The 24,511-nt window shown below is 40.6% G+C and overlaps 1 protein-coding gene across 9 annotated transcripts in view; it reads left to right on the forward strand.

The window, feature by feature from the left end:
- The window catches only part of ADD1 (adducin 1), a 46,566-nt gene that overhangs the window by 16,299 nt on the left and 5,756 nt on the right, over positions 1–24,511 (forward strand). For 3 of the 9 annotated variants that reach the window (XM_083630292.1, XM_083630297.1, XM_083630293.1), the window contains exons 5-14: positions 1,425–1,505; positions 4,053–4,202; positions 5,800–5,943; positions 6,046–6,144; positions 6,527–6,703; positions 7,818–8,069; positions 11,179–11,280; positions 12,454–12,543; positions 19,529–19,682; positions 22,546–22,641. In XM_083630292.1, coding sequence (XP_083486418.1) covers positions 1,425–1,505; positions 4,053–4,202; positions 5,800–5,943; positions 6,046–6,144; positions 6,527–6,703; positions 7,818–8,069; positions 11,179–11,280; positions 12,454–12,543; positions 19,529–19,682; positions 22,546–22,641 — 1,345 coding nt within the window. Of the gene's footprint in view, positions 1–1,424; positions 1,506–4,052; positions 4,203–5,799; positions 5,944–6,045; positions 6,145–6,526; positions 6,704–7,817; positions 8,163–11,178; positions 11,281–12,453; positions 12,544–13,290; positions 13,384–19,528; positions 19,683–22,545; positions 22,642–24,511 lie in introns of all 9 variants that reach the window. The other 6 variants (XM_083630294.1, XM_083630289.1, XM_083630295.1 and 3 more) reach the window with 3 other exon arrangements.

A 24,511-nucleotide genomic window follows, 5' to 3' on the forward strand; every position in this document is an offset into this window, starting at 1 on the left:
TGGGGTTACACTCCCCTGGAAGAAGCAGGTTTGTTGCTTGGGGACGTTTCCGAGCACAATTCAAAGTGTTGGTGCTGACCTTTAAAGCCCTAAACGGCCTTGGTCCAGTATATCTGAAGGAGCGTCTCCACCCCCATCGTTTTACCCGGACACTGAGGTCCAGCACCGAGGGCCTTCTGGCAGTTCCCTCACTGCGAGAAGCCAAGTTACAGGGAACCAGGCAGAGGGCCTTCTCGGTAGTGGCGCCCTCCCTGTGGAACGCCCTCCTACCAGATGTCAAAGAGAACGACAACTACCAGACTTTTAGAAGGCATCTGAAGGCAGCCCTGTTTAGGGAAGCTTTTAATGTTTGATGTATTGTAGTGTTTTAGTATTTTTTTGGAAGCCACCCAGAGTGGCTGGGGAAGCCCAGCCAGATGGGTGGGGTATAAATAATAAATTATTATTATTATTATTATTATTATTATTATTATTATTATTATTGGGATACTCCTGGATCCAACATGGTCACTTGAGGCCCTGGTGGCCTCAGTGGCTAGGAGTGGCTATTTCCAGGTACAGCTGGTTCACCAGCTACTGCCCTTTTCGGACAGAGGTGTCTTGGTCATAATACTCCGTGCTACATCCAGATTGGATTATTGCAATGCAATGCATTGCAATTATTGCAATGCAATGCATTGCAATTATTGCAATGCAATGCATAGGGCAGCCCTTGAACACTATTCTGAAACCTCACCTGGTCCAAAATGCAGCAACCAGATTACTGACCGAAGTCGCTTGTAGAACTCTTACAACTCCTGTTCTAAAACAGTTGCATTCAGTGCTAGTTCTTTTCTGGGCCTAATTTCAGGTGCTCCCACTCGTGTTTAAAACCCTAAATGACTAAGGCTCCATATATTTGGAAGTCAACCTCCTTCCTTACAGACACTCCCAGGTGTTAAGATCAGCAAAGGGGGCCCTCTTGCGGTTCTGCCTTTCTCAGAAGTTCACTTGAGGGAGGGGCCCCAGGAAAGATCATTCTCTGTGGCAGACCCTAAGTTATGCAAGCCCCTCTGCACAGTGGTGCATCTGGCTTCTTTATATGGTTTTTATGCTGTATAATACTGTATAAATGCTGAAGACACATCTCTTTACCCTAGCTCTTTCACATCTAAGATATGAACCTATTCCCAACCTATTCCCCCAACTGTAATCTGTTTTAATTGTTCTAATTGTAACAAGCCCTGAGAGCTGTTGGTGAAGGGCAGGTAATACACTTTTACATCCTACTACTACTATGTGTAATAATGACTTTTTCCAGTGCATCTGAATTATATGCTTTTTGCAATTTCTAGATTTTGTCTTTTTTGTAAATCAGTTATTTAAAGTGCTGTTTCCTTGTTTCTACATGCTCAGTTTTCATTTTTTCTTTGTCTTTTTTGTAGGTCAGAGTAAATTCAGAGCAGGAACACTTTCTCATTGTGCCTTTTGGGCTTCTCTATAGTGAAGTTACTGCATCCAGTCTGGTAAGTGAAAGACTCTTTTGTTCAAACAAATCAGAATCCTGAACATCGGATCACAATACAGCTCCATTTAGATGTGACAGAGCACTATTAAAGGCAATGGAACAAGTTAGTCATTAGTAACTTAAGGCCAGTTGCTATCAATATAATTTGGTCACCACTGGCCTTGGATTGGTACTGTAGTATTTAATCACTCCATGTCTTATGTGCAAGGGTATTCTGCCCTTTATACTTTTAAACTTTTAATCTTATAATCATCCATCTTGTTTGAGCATCCATTTGAACAAATGGACTGCTTATATTAATATATATGTTTAAATCAAGATTGATGGGATAATTTTATTATTAATATGAGCTGACTTGACAATGTTTCCTTTTTCCTGTATCTGCAAAATAATAATAATAATAATAATAATGTTGAATTTGTAACAAGTTCTTCCCTACAGTCAGTTTGCAAGCTATTTCTTTGTGGTATTTATGTAGTCATATCAGTGGGTTGTGCGCCTGTGCAAAGAAGCATCTAAAACTTCTAGCACTTTAGGAAATAGGATCTAGCACTTGTCCCTTCCTTTGAGTGGGCAGACCACATGTGGTAAGAGCAAGTAAGCACTTTACTACCCTGTAGTCTTCCTTTGACCACTGCCTGAACAGCATCTCACCACCTGTGTTTTTGGGAGGTAAAATTAGTTAAGTAGAGAGTTAGGATCACCTCCTTGTAAATTATACTCATTCCTTTTTCTTGTTTGCTGAACACTTGAGATCTGGATGCTGCATCCTTTCCTACGTAGCTCAGGGTCCGTCCCCACCCCCATCACAGGAATGGGGGTTGAATTGGGGTGTGTGGGTGTGATACTGCACAAAGAGCTTTCCCTTTTGATCACGCATACCCCAGCAATGATACCTCTGCTCATCAGCTGTTGAGCAGAGGTAGAATCCTGATTATTTTTACCTACCTTTCACACTGCATTACCTGCCAGCTTGAATGAAATTTAGTGCAATATGGTGGTATGCGGGGTGTATTTATCTCCCTCCAATAGATCTTGTTCTGTGTATGTGCGCTGTAGAAGCTTCAGCAAAGCAGTTAAGCTCTTCAACACAAAACAGCTGTTCTTAGCAGAGTTGTTTTACTTGGCACACACATTCTATATACAGGTTGCACGAAGGCGTTTCTCTCTCTGGTCCCAGAGAGGGTTCTGTACTTCAAAGTCCTTTTGAACCAAAGTCTGTTAGCAAGTTCTAAGTTCAGTTGTTCGGAGACCTGAACAACTTGACTGAATTCTCTGAGTTCTGAAGTCTGGCAGTTCTCCAACTTCTCAGATGATCTCTTCAAAAAGTCTTCACACAAAAACACAGTTCCAGCAGATAGCCTTCAAGTCCTGCAATCTCTTACCACGACTCTCACTGTGGACCCTCACTGTGTGCAGTAACCTGAGCCTTTTTATACATGAACTTACTTGCCAAATCTGTCCAGTAACCTGCCTGAGAGAGGAACCAGATTCAGCCAGGTGCATTGTGGGGCATGAGCCAGCATCACCAACTCATGTGAATTTAACTCAATAAACACTTTCCTTAGCATACAGGTACTGCAGTGCGAGAAGAACATTAGGAAGTCAGGACAGAAGCACTAAAGCAATACACACCCCATGCGTGAATGCAGCCTAACACATGTTTTTTTAAAACATTTCTTTTTTTAAAAAATAAACTTTCCAATAGTGTTAATATAAAAATGGTAAGAACTCCTAAAAAGTTGCAAAATCCTTCTAATGTTGAATTGCACAAATGTTTGAGGTGTTATGAATAAAAATGGCATTTTATTCCTGCTTTCAACATGATTACTGTTCTTTTCATCATCAAATAAAAGAATATGTGAAAACCTATAAAGATGCAAATAATTCTGAAAAGCACATTATCTGTCCGTAAAGTCTCCTGTTGGCTGTAGTCATTCCATGGATGCTGAGCGTTTTAAAAAAACCTCCAACCTTAACAAACTTTTCTACAAGCTCAGCACAGCCACTCAGATATATTGGGAGAATGTGGTGATTTTTCATTATCTGTCCCCAAATATTTTGATGATTAAAATTAGGTATGCGTTTTCCTCCCCCACTATTCCACCATAATAAAGAACTATGCTTGCAATGCAAAATATTTCTAATGTATTTGTGTAAACACCTTCAAAGAGTAGCATAAAATAAACCCCTGTAAAAGCCTTTTCAGTGGGAGTGAGGGGCACTCCCCCCCTGCCGTTTTCCCCAGAAGAAGAGAAACTGCCAGCAGCATCTCCCTGCTGCTTTCACCCCTTGTGAAAGCCCAATGCAAAGGGAAAGAAGCCCCTTGCCCCCCCTCCTGGGGGTACTTGCCAGAGTGGGTAGGGTGCTCTGGTGAGCGACTGATCAACTGGTTTGTTCCTCTCCTTATTTGATGTGACTGCTGCTTTTGTATCCATCTTATATTTGTTTTCATTGAGGGGGATTTGAAAATACTGAGCCTGTTTCTCTCCTGCGATAGGACGGTAGGCTCATTTCTAGAATTAATGCTATTTTATGTTACCAGGTTAAGATAAATATTCAAGGTGATGTTGTTGATCGTGGAAGCACTAATTTGGGAGTTAATCAGGCTGGCTTCACATTGCACTCGGCTATTTATGCAGCTCGACCTGACATTAAGTGCATCGTTCATATTCACACGCCGGCAGGAGCAGCGGTAAGAAGTTCCTTCTTCCTCTAGTGGTGGGGAAATTTCATGTAAAGTACTGCACTGCACCAGTCCAGGAGGAGAAAGAACACATGTGGTACTTATTTCCCAATCCAGAAAAGTAGGGGCATTGAGCGGTAGAAATTACAAAGCTTTTTAAAATAGAGAAAAGAAACCTTAAATGTATCTCAGAGAAATAAATTTTCATATTTAAAATTCTTTGCATTTACTCTGGAGATAAACTTGAAAGCACTGTGTAGGAAGGTCAAGACGGCATCACCCAGCATAGGACACTGTGTCTTCTTGGTCAGTCATGGGTGGGAAGAACAGATTACCCTAATCTTCAACACAACAGCCTTCTAGGAAAAATTGACACATTTGCTTCATCTGATGGGGCCTTTGGAAGTTGTGTTCTGCAGAGGACTATGCACCCCAAAAAAATCTGTCTTAGAGGATTAATGAAATTAGGGTTTACATCCTGGGATGCATTTGTTTTTGATATCCCTATGCTAGCTGCCCTCTTCAAGTTGAGGAGAGAAATGGAAAATCTATACTAGGGGTGGCCAACTCCCAAGAGACTGCAATCTACACACAGAGTTAAAAACTGGCAGTGAACTATCCCCTTTTTTTGGGGTTCAGATCAAAGCTGTTGAACTTTTTTTTAGGAAGGAGGAAGGCCCATTTTGGGGGGGGAGTTGGGGGATCTACCAGTGATCTACCGCAGGCATCCAGTGATCTACCGGTAGATCACAATCTACCTGTTGGACATGCCTGATCTATACTAACTGCTTAATTTCTGTTATTCAGGAAGGCAGGTATGCTGCCCTGTATCTTACCAACTTTCTGTAGGTCGGTAAATGGAGTTGTCTGCTTACATAATTAAGTGGAACAGAGTCTCTCTGTGTGTTCTGTCTACCACAGATATGTTTTATTCCATTAGGACAAGGGTGAGGAACCACTTTGGGGCAGAGGGCCAGATCCAGAAGTGGCCAGCCCTTTGCAGGTCTCATTGGCAGGTGTATGTAGCTGCACAGCCAACATAGCAGGTGCATATGTAAGGTGTGGAACCTGATCCCTATCCAAATCAGCATGGCTTGAAATTGGTGCCCCTTTCTCGTAATAGACAAAGTTTTGATCTTATTTTATCTGAGGAACTAGCTCCTGTCTATTTCCTACTTCCTCTCTCTGCTTCATTGTGCGTGGGCATGCAAAGTTTGCGGTATTTCTATTTCATCCCACTGGAGGTTCTTCAGTTTCATATTTTGCCTCCTTAGGTCAGGTTTTGTTCATTTTTAGAGTTTGTCTAAGGTAGGCATGGGGAACCTTGACCCTCCAGATTTTGTTAACTTCAACTCCCATCAACCCTAGTAAGTATGGCCAATAGCAAGGGATGATTGGAGTTGTAGTTCTTCAACGTCTGGAGGGCCAAAGATTCCCCAAACCTGGTTTAGGGGTTGATGAGAGGAGTGCCTCTTCTGGCAGTGAAATTTGGAGACTGCCTTCCTAGCCCTGAAGGAGGGGCCTTTCTCCATACTGTCATCCTTCTGCCAGGAAATTCTTTTTCGTCGTAAATGTCTATTTATGAAACCTGTTGTCATCTTCTTAGGTGTCAGCAATGAAAAGTGGTCTCTTGCCAATCTCTCCAGAGGCACTGTCCCTTGGGGAAGTAACCTACCATGATTACCATGGGATTCTTGTAGATGAGGAGGAGAAAGTGTTGATTCAGAAGAATCTGGGCCCCAAAAGCAAGGTCAGTGTCCAAACGTTATCTAAGGCGCAAAAGGCAAGCAGAAAGTCTGTTTTGTTTTTCTTCTTACTTGTCAACACTTTCTTTCTTTATCTCCTCTCCAAGGTTCTCATACTCAGAAATCATGGTTTGGTATCAGTTGGAGAAAGCGTGGAAGAGGCTTTCTACTATATTCATAATTTGGTCGTTGCTTGTGAGATCCAAGTAAGCATGCTAAATTGTTTTTTTATTTTTTAATCTCATTTTTTATTTATTTATCTTCATCAGTTTTTAAAAACTCAGGCTGGTAATGCGTATAGCAGACAGTGTAATGAAAAGATTTATTTGCTGAAACTATATGGCAGGTTTTTATTTTAGCACTGTAAGAGAATGGTAATGTTGAATTAAATTTATTGGATTAGTAGTTTTATCTTTAAAACCCGGCCAGATGTGGCATATAAAAAAATAAATATTATTGCTATTATTAAATGGCACTTTGATTAGAGACATTGTAATGAAACATTTAGCATAATTATTGAGTAGACATTGAAATATGTTTGATTTATTCAATATCACAGAAACTTTTATCTGTTTTGATTACTTTAAGGTACGTACTCTGGCCAGTGCAGGGGGGGCAGACAACTTAGTGCTCTTGGACCCTGGAAAATACAAGGCGAAGTCTCGTGGTCATGAGCCTCTAGCAGGGGAGGGGACAGCATCTTACCCAAAATGGCAGACTGGAGAGCAGGAATTTGAAGCTCTTATGCGAATGCTTGATAATTTGGTAAGAGAAAATCTACTATTCAACTGATTTTTAGCATCAGAAAGATCTTGTAGCATATGCTGATGGTCTCAAGGGTTTCATTTCTGTTTAGACAATGTACATAATTAAAGGACAAATAAGTCTAGGAAGAAAAGCACTTTCTGAGAATGCCAGGAGTAGGTTGTGGAGCTCCATTTCCAATGGCAGCTGCCAAGAGGCTCGTCCTTAACTGTACTGTACCCTGATCTCCTTTATAGCAAGAACAAAACAAAATTGCTGTAGACTTGCAGTAATTCAGCATTATTATTATTTATGGGTTTTTAAAATGTCCAACACACCCTTCAAACAATATTCCAGGGTGATTATTTAAAAACAGAACAGAAACAAAGCAATATAATTCTAAAAGAGAAAAAAATAAACCAGATTAAATTTAAACAACTAAAAAGATTCGACAAATAAGGTTTTCTCCTGTTTCTGAAATGGCATTAGCATACACACCAGGTGAACTTCCCTAGTGGGAGGATTCAGTAATGCACACTGGTGATGGTACGCAAGTAGATAATAATTAGAAGGTCACCACCAAAGAGGCCCTTTTCCATGGTAGCCACCTACTGCACCTCAGGTGACAGGGGCATCTGGAGAAGAGTTTCTACTGAAGGTGGGCAGGCACAAGTGGAGACAGGCAGACCTTCAAATTCTCATTCTGTGTTCCTTAATGGAGTCTGATAGTCCCAGCCTCCTCCTGATCTGTTTTTTTCAATTGGCATTGCCCAGTTTACAAGTGGTCACTTGGATGCCTTGTGTTTTTACATCATAGAAGAGAAGAACTGAGACTTGGACATATGTTCTAGTTCATATTTATTACTATTAAATGCCTACTGTACTTGTTTTGTGCAAAGGAGCTTTGGACTGACATAATACTGATTCACTCATGGGCATGCCAATATAATTAAAGTGCTTCAAAGCATGTTTAGTAATTTGATGTATTTGTGTGAACTCAAATCACCAAAATGGCAAAGATATTCAAGGGCAGAATTTGGCATGTATAAATGTTTCCATAATGGCTGTCAGTAAATTTGTTTAACGGGTAGGTTAGAGGCCATGTTGACAGTGTTCTGCTATGGTGTTTCCTTAGGGTTACAGAACTGGCTACCCCTATCGATGCCCTGCTTTGAGAGAGAAATCTAAAAAATACAGTGACGTGGAAATCCCTGCTAGTGTCACGGGGTATTCTTTTGCTAGCGATGGGGACTCGGGCACTTGTTCTCCTCTGCGGCATAGTTTTCAGAAACAGCAGCGAGAGAAGACAAGGTGGCTGAATTCTGGCCGAGGAGATGATGCTTCTGAAGAAGGGCAGAATGGCGGCAGCCCCAAGTCGAAGACTAAGGTGTGGACGAACATTACACACGATCACGTGAAACCCTTGCTGCAGTCTCTCTCGTCCGGTGTCTGCGTGCCAAGCTGTATTACCAACTGCTTGGTCTGTGCCTACCTTACTGTTCATAGTTAGATGATGTAGAGCAACTTTGGGTGGCAGGCACTGTGAGGCTTTGGGAATAAAATACAACATTAACTCCTCCCTCTTTCCTGTCTAATCTGGCTTCACTTGAAACATTCCTTTCTAATATGCTCTAGTAATGAAATTTAGACCTGCGTTCTCATTGCAATTTGAATGGAAGGGTGCAGAGAGCAGTTAAGACTGCTAAGCCAGCAATAAATGAACAAGCCAATGTCTTATTGGTTCTGTTTTATATATAATCGAGTTACTTAAATGGTTTTTTATCAGAGAAGTTTTGGTCGTACTTTCTGGGAAATATCCTAGTTAAAACTTAAAGTAAATTAGTTTTTAAATTTTTGTCTAAATTATGAACACTTCTCAACACAGAAATTAGCTGGTCTACAAATCTGTATACAGGCTGCCTTCTCGTAGTTTGTGGTATTTGTTTTAAGTACTTGGCCAATTACCACATTTTAGTTAAATCCGTGGGCCTGATTCGGATCGTATTGAAGTGCCTTTTATCTGATCTGTGGATTACCAAAAATGACGAGAGTTTTAACCCCACAGGCTTTATTTCCTCTTAAGCCCTTTTGCTTCCTAATAAATTCACCTCTTTTGCTGCTCTCCCCACTATGCTTCTGTCTGTCCTAAAGCCTCCCAGTGTTCACAGCCTTCTGCATGAATTGTTGCATGTAAGTAGATGGCCATAATTTGAAAATCTTTCCTCTAGTACCAGCTGGGTGTGGCATGACTAAAGTGCAGCTCAGGCAACCACCAGGCACTGTTCGGGGAAACTTCGTTTAACATTGCTGTTTACAAAGTTAAAATATGCACTTCAGTCTTGACTTAAAGGTTTTCAAATGCTATCGTGTGGATAGCTGTTTGGAAATGCTTATTGTGATAGTGTATACTATTCTATTCTAAAATCCAGATTTTGTGCATGATGCCGGCTTTAAAGTGGCTGATTGATCCATAGTTGACAATGTAGGAACTTGAGACAAGAACATAGAGTCCTTCATAGCCATTCTAGTGATAGTACAGATCAGTGTTGAGCATGAAAAATCATATTGTTCAAAAGTTGTTAACTTTCTCCTGTTCTCCTTTGAATACTTTCATTTGCTGTCAGTGGAAAACCCCCTAAATCTTGGTTGCTTTTTTCTCCCTTTCAGAATGATTAATGGGGAATGTAGTTGCTCTTAGTCAAGGTAGTGCCATCTAAAAATCCACGGAGAAAATGGAATCCAAAGGAGAGATTCTTTGTGTGGTGACTCCCTCCCCTTTTGCTATCCTATATCTAGTACTGTCAAACCCTTCTTTTATTCTAGAAAGAGTTAGTGCCCTATGTTGTAAGAATATTGATGAGAGTTTGTGTGTTTTGAACACATGTAATGAAGTGAATATCTGAAATAAGTATAAAATGAAAGAATCACTTGAAACCATAAACTTGTTTTAATATTTTGCTAGAACAATGTAATCTTACTCAGTTTGTGTATTTGATTTTTAATGCTCTTAAATATTTTTAAAGTACCAGTTATACTAAGGTTCTTAATACTGTTGTTAAATATCTTTAATAAAAACCTGGAGTTATTTTTATGTGAAAAGATAAGAATCAGTGAGTATCCATAGCTCCATGTTCATTCCATTTTTTTACTTCATACTTGCAAAACATTTTTTAAAATTCTGTTGCTTTTTTTTAAGAGTTCTATTTCTGGCTATCTTTTGTCTTAAAATTATTTGGGGGGAATAGCATCTTTAAACGGGTATGTTTCAGTGTTCAGTACATTTTCTGTGCAATAATTGGTGTATAATTTATGAGACTGAGCGCTTAAAAGATCATTGTGGCACAAAGTCGCCTTCCAACATACTAAATGTACTGGCCATATGAAACAACCTTCTGTAAAGAAATCATGGAAGTGCTTTGTGTATGGGTTTTTATTTTTTGTAATCTTTGAATCTGTAAGCTTTATACAAAATATTTTGACATCACCAAACTCCTTCCTTAGGCTGATCCATCTATTTGCCTGTGCAAAAACAATTCTGAAAACTACATTGAGTTTTGTTTTGAATCCAAACTTTGGTGATGCCCACTCTTTCCTCATAGTACAGAATCGTTCACTCAACCTGGTTATTGACATCACACTGCTTTTCATATTCCTGTCATCTTGTGCTTTCTGTTGGCTTTGATGTGTCTAAATATCAGGGAAGTGAATCAATGATGTGGAAATTAAAAGACAGTCGAGGAAGTTTGGCATTGTTGATAGATTTATATGTTAATGGCTCAGTCCTGTACTGAGCCTCCATCTGCACTATACATTTAAAGCAATATCATACCACTTTAAACAGCTATGGTTTCTCCCAAAGAATCCTGGGAACTAGAGTTTGTTACAATTTCCAGAGTGCTTTAACAGTCAATCACTTTCCCCAGGGAACTCTGTAAACTGCAGCTCCGGAAGGGGGAATAGGTGGCCTCTTAGCACCCTTAACTCTTAGCACCATAGCAAACTACATTTCCCATGATTGTTTGGAGGAAGCTAAAACTGTTGAAAGTAGTATGATACAGCTTTAAATGTGTAGTGCAGCTGGGGCCTGAGTATGGTTAGACTTACTTCCAGGAAAGTGCAAAGAATTGCAGCCTTCTGTGGTTAATACAAATAGCAAAGTAACATTTTTAGCTAGTTCACATTTCTTGAAGTATTGTTAATATAGACAATCAGAAAAATCAACAAGATCTTTTGACGCATTTTTCAGGACCTTGTGATATACTTCACTCCTTTTCATATTTAGTTTTTTGAAATATTTGCTCTGAATTACAAAAAATTAGCTTAACAGCTGTTTCAAAGCTGAGAGATGGTTATGTCTTTACAAATACTGGAATGCAGTCATTGATTCATTTCTCAGTTCTGTATATGCATGATTTACTGTGCTGTAAACTTGCTTCTATGAATATTCTAGCCATTACAGCAATTTTGATTTTATGTAATTGTTCTTGATATTACAGTGGACTAAAGAGGATGGACATAGAACTGCCACCTCTGCTGTCCAAAATCTATTTGTTCCATTGAACACTAACCCAAAGGAAGTCCAAGAAATGAGGAACAAGGTTTGTACTGGCAATCTATCTGTAATCTCTGAATGTTTTTTATAGTCCACATTGAAAGTACGTCTATATCATAGCTGAAATCTCAAGAGAATCAAAACTAAAGACAAAATGCCTTAAAAATATGAGTGCTAATTAGACGAAACATTTCTCCTCTGTGGGATTTGACTTTTCAGTTTGTAATAAGTAACTTACAGGCCATATTTGCTAAACAGTCTCTTATCCCTTTCTCAAGTTGGCAAGAACTGGTCAGAATAGCACAGCGGCTGTTGGTGTAAGCCAGCCTTTCTTAATCTGGTCCCCCACTGGTAGTTTGGATTGTTGACTATTAGCTAGGGCTGATGTTGGAGTCCAAAACCTCTGGAGGGCTCCAGGTTGGGAAGGCTGGCATATATTAAGTGTGCCAAATATATTGCTTAGATAGTGATTGGTTTTTCAAACAACCCCCTCCCTCCCCTGCCCTATTCATGTTTTCATCCTTCCATTGGCTTTCCAAGTCAACACTGATTACTTCTGAACGCATATTTAAGAAGCTAACAATGTTGCCGTTCACACTGTCCCTAAAGTCATAATTTTGCATTTTAGAAAGGTAGGTAGATATTATGTGTGTGCACTATTTCTAAGAATTGAGCTTTGGAATTTTTGATGCAATTTGCTTATTGTTGTGGGTGTAGCAATGAACATACTCCCTTGCATTGCTCATAAGATTTCCTTTTGCAAAGCAAGAACAATGTATTCAAATTAAGCCTATGGAAAGAAAGAAATATGCCAATTTGCAGTCACAAAATTTGGGGTTTAGTGCAGGATCCTAGAGGCTGTTTAGTCATTCTGGCCACATGACCCAGAAAACGGTCTGCAGCAAACGCCATCTCCCTCGGCCTGAAGCGAGATGAGTGCCACACTCTATAGTCAAGTTTGACTGGACTTAACTGTCCAGGGGTCCTCTTTACCCTTTACCCCTGGAAGTTTCTGAGAGACTGATGCTTGTGGTCCCAAAAGTGTAATAAAATATATAAGTGGTATCCTGCAGTGGTAATTTATGGAACTGATACCGTATATATCCAAACCAACTTGACCGAGGTTCATACGCAGGAGCCCATATTGTGGTGCACACAGGCAGGTGAGTTACGTTCTCTCTGTTATTCATATGCAATTAATGTATTTTATCATTTACAGATCCGAGAGCAAAACCTGCAAGACATTAAAACTGCTGGCCCACAGTCACAGGTTCTTTCTGGGGTTGTTGTGGACAGGAGCCTCGTTCAGGTGAGCACATAGCCTGCTTAAAATACAAACTTAGAGTTACTTTATAGTACATTCCTGCTGTCACCTAATGTATCGCTATGAAATTATTCTTTAATCGGCAGAAGTTAACTGTTTATAAGGTAAGTTTTAGAGGTAACATTTTGCTGTCTTTGCAACCATGTTTAGGGTCAGAAACTCAGTGGGAAGCATGTTATTAGCAATTATACTGCCTTTGGTGCTGGTTGCAGTGCATGAGAGACACCAAGGCTGCTTCTCTGTGGGCTAAAAACCCACTCTTGACTAGTCAGACTTTGTGTCACAGCTGTAGTGAAAAAGCTGCTGAGTCCAAAGCCATTATTGCTACAGTACATTTAATCAGCAATGAAATCTTTATCGCAAACTTTCTTTTTAGGACATATTCATTTGAATATATTGTCTTACCTTTATAGTTTTTAAATAGGTATAATGTATGCTTTTTCAGAGAAAGCATAGAACCAAATGACTTCACTCAGTAGATTTTAGAGATTCAAAAGGTAGCCCAATTATTATTTTTTATTGTACTTTTATGCAGTTTGACTAGTCATCATCATGGCCAGGGAATTTTTCAAGTTGGGGTTAGTGTATTGGTGCATGTTGCTTCATTGCCATTGCTTCTGTATCACAATTTACTGTTTTTCTGCATGATATTTATCCCATGCCATAATGCTTTACGCTGATGATCTAAAGCCCGAGCTTGGTTTGCTCTGTTCACTCAATTTACTGTTGCAGGATGCTCCCCTCTCAGACTGTACGGAAACAATTGAAGGGCTCGATCCCACAGAGCAGGCCTTTAATCCCGCTAAATCTGTCTCTGTTAGAAAGGTACTTACTGCCATGTCATAACTGCTCTTAAGTTCTGTTGTTTACCTTTCACTTTTACCTCTTTCTTGCCCTGGGTTGTAGCTTATATTTCTTTGTAAATGTTAAGAAGGTTATACGATTCTACAAATTATGCATGTGTTTATGTTTGACACATTAATTTTTTTTTTAAGAAATAAAGTCAGTCTTATTCCTTTTATGATCATGGATAGCATATGGAAAATTGTACGGTTCTCAGTGTAGTTTTGTTTATGCATGGTCTTTGTTAAGTAACCTGGTTACATCAGTGTAATACCCAAAATATCCACAGGCTTAGCCAAAAATTAAAGCAGCACAAATATGTAAAGCATGATTGTAGCTGTTTTCATGTAATGGGTGTTGTATATGGATGAATCTCAAATGGTACTGCCTCTGAAGATTGAGCCATTTGTTGGCTTCCTAAAGTCATTTTACAGATTGTACTGGCCAAATTTTGCATGAGAACCCATGTCTCTGAAATTGTGAAAAATCATAAAATGTAACATGGCGGTAAGCTTTAAAGTAGTCTCGTTTCTGGCATGTAACCATATGGGACAATCTTCTACAAACACACCCCTATATTAGGTAGTCCAATTACAGTGAAAGGGCCTGCATCACATCAGACATTGACACATATATGAATCAGCCCTAAGTTACTCTTCTCAAACTAATAGCATCACTTTGGTCATTTCTGACGTGGCCCTGTTGTGTTCTTCTCCTCTGCTACATGAATGTGGAGAAAGGGAAATATTAGGCCTTACTGCTTAAATTTCTCTCCACAGAGTTTACACTCATGTGCATATATACCTGCCAATCTGGGATTACATTTGTTGCATCATAAAGTAGACTGTATTGCATGAAGACTTATCATTTTTTGTCTTTGAGGTGCCACAAGAGTAGATCATACTAGAAATTGAAAAATAAAAGCAGTCAGTTCCATGCATTCGTTGTACCTTATTTGTCAGCTTTTCAGATATCTTCATGATTCTATTAGTTTGTATTTGTATAGAATATTATGAAGGACAGTTGAGTTGTAAAGTGTTAGTTAGCCTTGTTCTTCTTCTTGCAGTGGAGTCAAGGGCTGCTTGCTTTGGGATAGCTTTATGCTACAGCTTGATAGCAGTCTGCTAATTTAAGAAGTAGGCATAATTTTTGAGGACATCTTGAGCCATACACTAATTTCACAGAATTTCTAGAGGCCTTCCACATGCTAGGAGAGTGTCAATTAGAGCATTCAGCAAAGTGAAGTGGACCTCTGTGTCAGCCACCGGCTACAAGATGGCTTGTTTCTTCTCCAGACACAGAAATGCCCTCGACAGCCTTCTCTGTGTGCTTTTCAAACTCTGCTCCTGTTCTGCATGCTAAAAAGAGGCACACAAATAAGGTCCCTGGTGGCCCTAAACTAGCCTTGGCAACTCTGAACGCCCAAATTTCTGTACCACACACAGAATAGAATCTTTTTCACAGAGCAGATCTGCTGTCCTAAGGCTCTCTGTAGCAACCCAATCCTCAATGGTTGCAACTGACAGCCTGGAGATTGAGAAGTTCCTTAGGTTTCGGCAGCCAGAGGAAGTCCCATGCACCATTCGGGTGGCCAAATATCCCTAGAATTTGCCAGTCCACCTGGGTGGCATTCCTGAGATAGTGTGAGAAGGATCAGCAACTGAACACCACAGGATTTACACAGCTTCTCTCATTCCTACAAGATGGACTCTGCATAGATCTTCAGCCTGATAGCCTCTGCAGAATCCTCAGGGCTTTCTAAATATTCCAGCAAACCTATCAGCTCTGGCATCCTCCATTTTTATAGGGATGAACTCTCCTTAGTCCACCTGTTCAGCAAAGATCTGGGATCTCAACAAAGTGCTTCTAGCACTCCAGAAACCACAGTTGAATCACTGAAGCGTTCCATATTGTGTCTCTGAAAGTGATATTTTGGCTCTGATTGTTATGACACAGGGTACTGAGCTCTGACATACTTCAGTTGGCTAAACATCTCCACGTTTCACAAAGAAAAGTGTGGTGGGCTCCTATCGGAGAGATGTTGTTTGCAGATGACTCAGTCTTGACAGTGCACTCTGAGGAAACGCTACTCGTCAACCATTTTGTCCGTTTGGTCTTGTCATCAGCCTGACAAAGACCAACATATTTGCTCAGGAGGCAACAAGCACTCCACATGTCAGCATTGGTAACCAAACGCCTAAGGTGGTAGACAATTTTGTCTACCTGGGCTCCACCATAACCAGTAACCTTCCCATCAACACTGAGCTGGACAAACGTATTGGTAAGGCAGCTATGACAATGGCTTGCCTCTCCAAAAGAGTATGGAGAATGTGATGCTAATGACCAATGCCAAGATGGTCTGCCAGGCTTGTGTGTTGAGCTTTATGGGCAACATGCAGTGGGTCAGGAAGATTTGGACATCACATGGCAGGACAGAGTCTCAAACAAAGATGTGTTCTCCTAAGGCCACATTCACAACCTGTTTGCACTTCTCTCTCAGTGACGTCTGGACTGACTTGGTCATCTCCACAGAATGGAAGATGGCAGGAATCCATAAGAATGTGCTCTATTGGAATCTGACTTCAGGCACTAGACCTGTTACAAAGTTGTCCCCAAATGTGACATGAAGGCTGGCAACCTTAACCCCGCTGTGTGGGAATCCCTTGCAGGCAATGTCATTGCCCAGAGGCAGACAGGTAGTATATCCACAGCAGCGACTGCTGGGAGGAGAGCAGAGAGAAGAAACATCATGCTCCACCTATAGCAGCGAAACCAGAGACATGACTTTCCTGTATCAGTCTCTGATACAGCCACAGCAGGCGCTGTAACTCTCCAGTGGTTCACCCCCGGAGGTGCATTCTTCCATTGCCTCCCAAGAAAAATGGATGCCAGCAATTAGAAAAACTTAATTTTATTTATGCCTTGATAATTTTATTATGTTTACAGTTTTAAAAAGTTGTTTGTATTGCAACTTTTTTGTTCTTTTATGTAAAATGCTTATAGTTGGGTTAAAAACAGCAACCAAGTCTTGCTAAATATGGACCAGCATCCTGTTCTCACAGTGGCTGGCCAGATGCCTATGGGAAGTTGGCATGTAGGACCAAGTGCAAAGCATTTTCCCCTGCTAGGCTTTCCAGCAACTTGTATTCAGAATCATACAGCCTCTAATCATGGAGGCAGAGTGTAACTAACCATCATGTCTCGTGGCCATTAATAAAAGCCATCCAAGTTGCTGGCCATCGCTACCTCCTGCTGGGGCATGTTCCATAGTTTCAACTATGCGCGGCGTGAAGAAGTACTTTCGTTTCTGGGTCCCAAATCCTCCAACATTGTTTCATTGGATGTTCTTGAGTTCTAGTGTTACGAGAGAGGGAGAAAAACTTCTCTAGCCACTTGCTCCATGCCACGTGTAATTTCATACCCTACTATCATGTCACCTCTTGCTTGTTTTCTCTCTAAGCTGACCACACTCCCCGCCATTCCTCATATGCAATTTGCTTCATCCCCTTGATCATTTTGGCTGCCCTTTTCTGAACCCTTTCCACCTCTACAATATCCCTTTTGAGGTGACCAGAACTGTACACAGTATTCCTAATTCTGTCACGCCATAGATTTATATAACTGCTTTATGATATTGATGGATTTGTTTTTAGTTCCTTTTCTAATGATCCATAGCATGGAATTCTCCTTTTTCACAGCTGCTTCACACTGGGTCAATGTCTTCCTCAAGCTCTCCCCTACCACCCCAGGGTCTCCTTCCTGGTCAGTCACTGCCAGTTCAGTCCCCATGAGGATATATGTGGAATTTTCTGGCATTGCTTTGCATCTTTTTACATTGAATTACATTGTCCTGGCTCTTCTCTTCAGACTTGGCCATTGACTTTTTAGAGTTTTTAAAGGTTCATTGATGAAGTCAGTACAGTGTCCCAACATTGGTCTACAGCTTACAAGTACTTCAATATATGACCGGGCTGAGCTAAGACATTGGAATTGGTTTTATCCCAAGATGAACTGGCCAGTTTTCAGTGCTTCATTGATAGTAGTATTGATCAATATAGTTGACTGCCTTATCTAGCCTACCTTTCCCCCCCAGTTGATATTTATATTAAAGTTTTCTTGGTTTACAAAGGTATGTGCAATGTCTCTTTTCTAGCCTACTTAAAAAGTAACTTTTCATATGTGAAGTCCACAGAAAAAGAATAGCAGAACATAGTAAGAAATTTGTTTAAAAGGATGAAACTGAATATGAATTTCTGAGCACAATTCAAAGTGTTGGTGCTGACCTTTAAAGCCCTGAACGGCCTCGGTCCTGTATACCTGAAGGAGCGTCTCCACCCCCATCATTCAGCCCAGGCACTGAGGTCCAGCGCTGAGGGCCTTCTGGCAGTTCCCTCATTGTGAGAAGTGAGGTTACAGGTAACCAGACAGAGGGCCTTCTCGGTAGTGGCGCCCACCCTGTAGAACACCCTCCCTTCAGATGTGAAGGAAATAAGCAGCTATCCTATCTTTAAAAGACATCTGAAGGCAGCCCTGTTTAGGGAAGTTTTTAATATTTAATGCTGTATTGTTTTTAACACTCTATTGGGAGCTGCCCAGAGTGGCTGGGGAAACTCAGCCAGATGGGCGGGGTATAAATAAATTATTATTATTATTATTATTATTATTATTATTATTATTATTATTATTTAAAACACAATTGTATGTAATCATAATTAATAAAAATCAAGTTTGGGTTAGTTATTAGTACTGTAGAATAGGTTACATCTGTTGAGTGACAAAGTGTAACCTCAAATATTGAAATAAAATAAAATATTAAAAGTGACAAAAATATAGTTGACTGCCATAGGAAGTGTCTCAGAATTAGAGCATCCTCTGATATCTGACTCCTTTCACAGTTTATTTATTTTCCCTCTCCTGCTCATTCACCTTTTTTACTGCTGGAATCTAAGCTCAGGGAACAGACATCGGAGTTCTCTACCGGTCAACAAGAGCATCCTCTAGTATCTTCCAACAAAGTTTGGGCACTCAGGGATATGGGCCAGAAATGAGCCTTTGAAATCTGATCAGAAGAGTCTGAAATTCTCTAACTCATCTGATATATGTCCTTCATGGAGTATTAGGTGCTGACAAGATGTATCTGCCATCTTTCCTGGGGGAACTGAGTATCTTGTTTCTTCCTGGGAATGATTTCCTTCTGTGCGGGGTGCTAATATAGTCTTCAGTGGCTGAGACTGACATATTTTCCCACATGATTTGGTGAGCTTTGCTCTTTCTGTAAGTTTAAAAGTACCTGAAAGAGTGAAAGAACAATATAGCCCAGCTTTTGTGTTATTTGAGTCCACGTCCTGGAAGAAGTGCCCTCCTTTGCAGGACTATGGAAGAATGAGGGACTGCTCTTCCAAATAAAGACACCTGTGGTCACTGACGTTAAATGTTTTTGTGCCTCCAGTGCAAATTATGACAAAGATGTAATTTTATAGCACACATTTAAAACGTGGCTGTGGACCTTGTCAAGATTTTTCACCCAGTGGAAGTGTAAAAGGGAATTTCTGGTCAGTATTGCACAAGAGGAAAGCCTTCCCTGAAGGCCTGTCCCCACTTTTGAATGTTCTGGACAAGGTTAATTTGGACTTGTAGTAGCTGAACCTTTTAACAGTTTGGTTCCCGCTGTTTCCAAGGGGTGCTTTTAAATATTGTGTAGTGATGCTATATTTTGTTGTGCTGCTTAAGAGTGGATATAGTGTGGCAGAAACACTGATGTTTGTGTGATGCTATCCCTGAAATGCCTGTTCTTATGTAGTGGGTTAAATGAGTATTATTATTATTATTATTATTATTATTATTATTATTATTATTACCATTATTAATTTGTTATGTGTGTAGGCAGTCTTTCACCTGAAAACTCTTCACAAGTTTGGAGCTCATTAGTCTCGCTCTATTGCGGAATGTAGTCATAATGCAATAACCATGTGATGAAATGGATATTCTTACTTTCTCTAAATGAAAATCTTTTCAGTCTTGTTTTTTTAATCAGATTTTGAATAATTTCTTCCATTGTTTTAGCCCTCAGGCACTGTTAGTGCCCTGTATATTATTTCATGCAAAACATTTATTTTCTTCCAACTAGGGAGAATTGGTGACAGCATCAAAGGCAATAATTGAGAAGGAGTACCAACCACGAGTAATCGTAAGCACAACAGGACCAAACCCCTTCAACAAGTTCACGGACCAAGAACTAGAAGAGTATCGCAGAGAAGTAGAAAGGAAACAGAGGCAGTCAGGTTTGTGTCTACCGAACTCTAAATTGCCTTACCATGGTGTCAATATACTTCGGATATGTAGTTAAATGTGCCAGGCTTCCCTTATAAGTTTCCTTCATGTTGATTCTCATCATACCTTGGTGGTTGTGCTGTGACATTTTCCCAACCTGCACAATGTACCAAGCAGTTACAGGAACTGGCAGAAACATTCTGTATTGCTGCTGTGCTTCTTACTTGAGACAAAGGAGGAGTGTTGACGGTAGGCTTCTTGTTGGCTAGGGCAAGCAACACATTATCTTGCAGACAACTTCAGTGATAAGAAACAAGCAATGTTAAACTACACACTCATTTATTGCTGCTACTGTAGTTCATTTTTTCTGCTGGAAGCACAGAGTTTGGAGACTTAGTTGCTCTTTCATGTTGAAGTTGAAATGGTTTTAGTATGGATTTCCTTTACTTGATGATATTGCTGAGCTCGAAAAGCAAAAAATAATAGAACTGTGATCTTAAAACATAATCAGATTCCATTGCAATTCTGTTATTCCATTTATGAATTGCTTCTTACAAAGCAGGGGGTTGTTACCTCCAGCCAATCTGGGCCATTCCAGTTTGTCTCATCCCAAATCACACCCACCTGACAATCAATGAAGTCACTTAGTGATGTTGCTGGGAGCAGAGTTCAGTCTGCTGGGTATTGCTTCATCAGCACATCAGCATGTTCCCTGCGGGGACTGTGCTGGCAGAGGAGACTCCTACAGAGAACAGGATTGAACTCTGCGCTCATCAGCTGGTGAGTGGAGGCTTTAATCCTGCCATGTGGAATCTGTGGTGAACGCACTGGTGAAGCAAACCCCTGCAGAGGGCAGAATTGAATTATCCACGAAGCTGATGAATGGAGTGGGGAAGCGGGCTTCCTCACCCCACCATGTGGGTTAATTCTGACAGCTGAATGGCCTTGAGCAGCTGTCAAAACTGGCCCATGGGTTGGAAGTTAGAAAGAAATCTGGCATTCAGGGCCAAAAATTCCCCACCCCTGCTATAAAGCATCTCAAAGCTAGTTCCCAATACAATAAAACATATACAAAAAGCTGTTTGAAACCACAAAGAAGCAACAAGGGGGGGAGGGAGAATATCCTGCTGAGCCCAGTACTGCCCATTGTTCTATGTTGTCAGTAACTCTAGACATACTCACACATTGCACTGAATACAGATACAAGCAATCTCAATGCATGTACAGATGTTTGTGTAAGAGTGTACATTTGTTGATTTGTGAAGCTCAGCTATTGTGTACACAGGTATAAAATAGTACACTTACTGGATATAACATGCCTTGTGAACATAACATCCCTTGTGAAAAATGTTTTTCAGACAAAGCGGATGTAATTTAGAAACTTCAAGTAGTAAAGCATAATAATTTGATATATGTTAAAAATCATAAGACTTAACATTATTGGGACATCCAGAAATTTTGAACAAGGTGACCCAGCAATTGAAGACTCTGTTATTGTTGTGTGTTTAATGCATGAGATACTTCAGCTTAAACTGATTGTCTTTATAATGGTTACTGATTACATTTTTATCCAGGCCTTCTTGGAGCCCAGGGTGGCATATATGTTCTCTCTTTGCCTACTTTATTTTCAGTGCAACTTTGTGAAGTAGATTAGGCTGAGAAAGAGAGACTGAGCCCAAGGCCAGTCAGTCATTTTCGCGGCTGCGTAGGGATCAGTCTCCCAAGCATGAAATGCTTGCCACTAGACAACAGTCGTTCCCTTCCTTGCATTTGAGCTTTGAACAAAAATTGCCTCTCCTTTAGGATGATTTTTTTCTTTTGCATTACTATAAGGGACACAGGTGGCGTTGTGGTCTAAACCACTGAGCCTCTTGGGCTTGCCGATCAGAAGGTCGGCGGTTCGAATCCCCGCGACGGAGTGAGCTCCTGTTGCTCAGTCCCAGCTCCTGCCAACCTAGCAGTTCGAAAACACGTCAGAGTGCAAATAGATATATAGGTACCGCTCTGGCAGAAAGGTAAACAGCGTTTCCATGTGCTGCTCTGGTTCACCAAAAGCGGCTTAGTCATGCTGGCCACATGACCTGGAAAAACTGTCTGCGGACAAACGTCGGCTCTTTCGGCCAGTAAAGTGAGATGAGCGCCGCAACTCCAGAGTTGTCTGCGACTGGACCTAACGTTTGGGGGTACCTTTACCTTTAAGAAACAATGGGATTCAGTTTGCAGGGTGGTTGAGGGTGAGAAAATGAACATATTTGCATTGCCAAGGCAACTGTAACCCCAGGCTGATTGTTCTTAGTTGACTAGTTGGGTAGAAAGAGGATGGAGAATTGCACGTCATTACATAGCTTTTCAGCAGCAGCTACACACAGTTGAACTAATGTTGACAAAAATCTTACAGCTCAATGTGGCAGGCAATGAAGCTGCCAACTGGGCGAGACCAGTCCAGTTTGTGATTATCTTCGCTTTAGTTTATGGTTGGCCATGTTCCTTAATTGCTTCCTGCTAGAGAGGCTTCCGCTGAACAAAGTTCCTTGCAATGGTCATTTATGGTTTTTTTCTGTGATCTATAGTAGCTGGACTAATCTGGAATCCTTAACAGTTTGTGTTTATAATTTGTATAATGTTCCATTCATTGCCTCCTGTGAATTTCAGATGTCATCAGCCACAGTAAATTCTAAAATGAAACCTCAGACTTCCCTATCTATTTTAACATAGGGCACAGTTAGTAGCACATTTTTGCTCAGTTGCACTCGTGTTTTCATTTACATTAGAAACAGCTTCTGAACAGAGTTCTTCATTAAAAGTTAAGATCCTTTATGCACAGTTATGTGAATTGTGAGAGTGATCTGTTTAACCTTGTCTGTACTTTTGTAGAAGATTCAGACGATGCCAGGCAGCAGAGGGAGAGGAGCTCTTTGGAGCACCCTGCTGCTTGCACTCCACCCAGCACTCCAGTGAAACTGGAGGAAGGTATGTCTCCTGGAGCTAAGAGTTTGTGTAGCTGCACCTCTGTGTTCATGTTTCAGTTGATATCAGAGAAAAATGTGTTCATCTATTTTATTCTGTAGAGCAACATATAGCTAAATGTGCTAGTGGTTGTGTTCGCAATAATAAAGAAATGTGCACTTGAGAACACAAGGACTGTCTGATTGGGCAAGACCACGCTCTGTCTCATGTGACATGGAAAGTGATGGCCATCTCCTTTTGTTAGCTCCTGATTAAGTGACATACCGTCTAATAGAGTTATCAATAGTTTTCTTTCATGAATTGCTTTATTCTTTTAAAAAGCCATCTTAGCTAGTTAGCAACATCAACTTTTAATTTGTGGATTATTTACACATTTTGTCCTTTATCTGCTGCCAGTAGTGTCATCGAGTGATCCTGAGTTCTTGTGTTGTGAAGGAGGGAGGTTTTTCTTTCTATCTGCACTCTACACAACTTTGTAAACCTCTGTCCTGCTTCTTTTAAGTTTTTTTCAACTGAAAAGCCACTAGTGCTTTAAGCTTTCTTCATAGGGAAGATGTTCCAGCACTGGATCTCTTCAGTTGCACTCTTATGCAACTTTCTCATCTCTTTGGCGCTCTCTTCAAGTGGTGGTCTCCCAAAACTGTACGCAGTATTTCCAAATTCTCTATTCCATAATGGCAATAGAAACTTCCTGTGGATCATTTCCAGCTTCAAGTGTAACTTTTTCATTGCTTGTGGGATCAGGAAGAGTCAACTTGAGAGCCCCTTTTAATATCCTGTTCCCAGTTAACTTGGGAGTAACTGCTGTTTGTTAGATTTACTTCCAAGTAAATTGGCACAGGATCATGCTGTTAAAAAACTTAACATAGCTAAATATTGTGAAAAGGGAGAATGAATTGAAAATCACAAAATAGCTTTTTGGATGGTCAAATTAATAAAGTCACATGAATGGAATTTAAAATTTGCTGAAATTAAAATGATGCTAGAGAATTTTGAAATTATTTTTTTGCACTGAGGGTTCCCAGAGTGTCCTTTCAGCAGTACTGAAAGATTCTTGATCATTAATAGCCAGCCACTCGGCCATTATCTCTCCCCTCTCCAGTTCTCCTCTTCATTGAAACTTTCATTGGCAGAAATAGTTGTCAGCAGTTGATCTTGAACCTTTTGTTTTAGGATTTGACCTCACAGCTGGCTACTAGGAAATATCTATGCTACCAAATAGTAGCTGCCTACCAAACCAGGCACAAGTTGTAGAATGCCATCCATCAGGATATTAGTGAAGCTAATGTCCCAGTGTGCGCCAGTGAGCAGGATCACTGTGCTCAGCAACTCTTAAGTCCCCCTGAGCAGTAGTGGGCGCCACTGCTTTGCTGATCTGGCTTCCCAACACTGCTCATCACTGCCAGTTATCAAGAGGGGGAGGGGCAAGTGGCAGGAAGCGCAGTGCAAGTGCAGTGGCAGAACCACTCAAACGCTGCTGCACCAAGCTCCCCACAGCTGTGCCTCCCTTCCTCTCGGTAACTGGCAATGCCACACCAACCACTGCTGCACCTGAGCCCCACTTACCAACAAAAGGAGATTTCACTTCCAGAGAGACGCAGGTCTTGGATATATGGACTCCTGTCTAGAGCTGTTTCCGTTGTTGAAATGCAAGGGGAAATCTTCTTGCCCAAATGGGTTTTTGGATCATGCAAATTTTTTTAGCAAATTCTGCTTGGTGGTTGCACATTTCTTAAGCATTATTGTAATTGGATTACACCTCTACTCATAGGTTTCAAAGTTAAAAGATTTGATTTCTTTAAGGTCTCTGCTTAATGAGAGCAAGACCAGACCTATTGTTGCAGTGAATTGGTAAAAATAAGCTGAGTACTCA

This window comes from Podarcis filfolensis (genome assembly GCF_964270895.1).
Source record: "Podarcis filfolensis genome assembly, chromosome: 9".
In the NCBI taxonomy this organism is placed as follows: Eukaryota; Metazoa; Chordata; class Lepidosauria; order Squamata; family Lacertidae; genus Podarcis; species Podarcis filfolensis.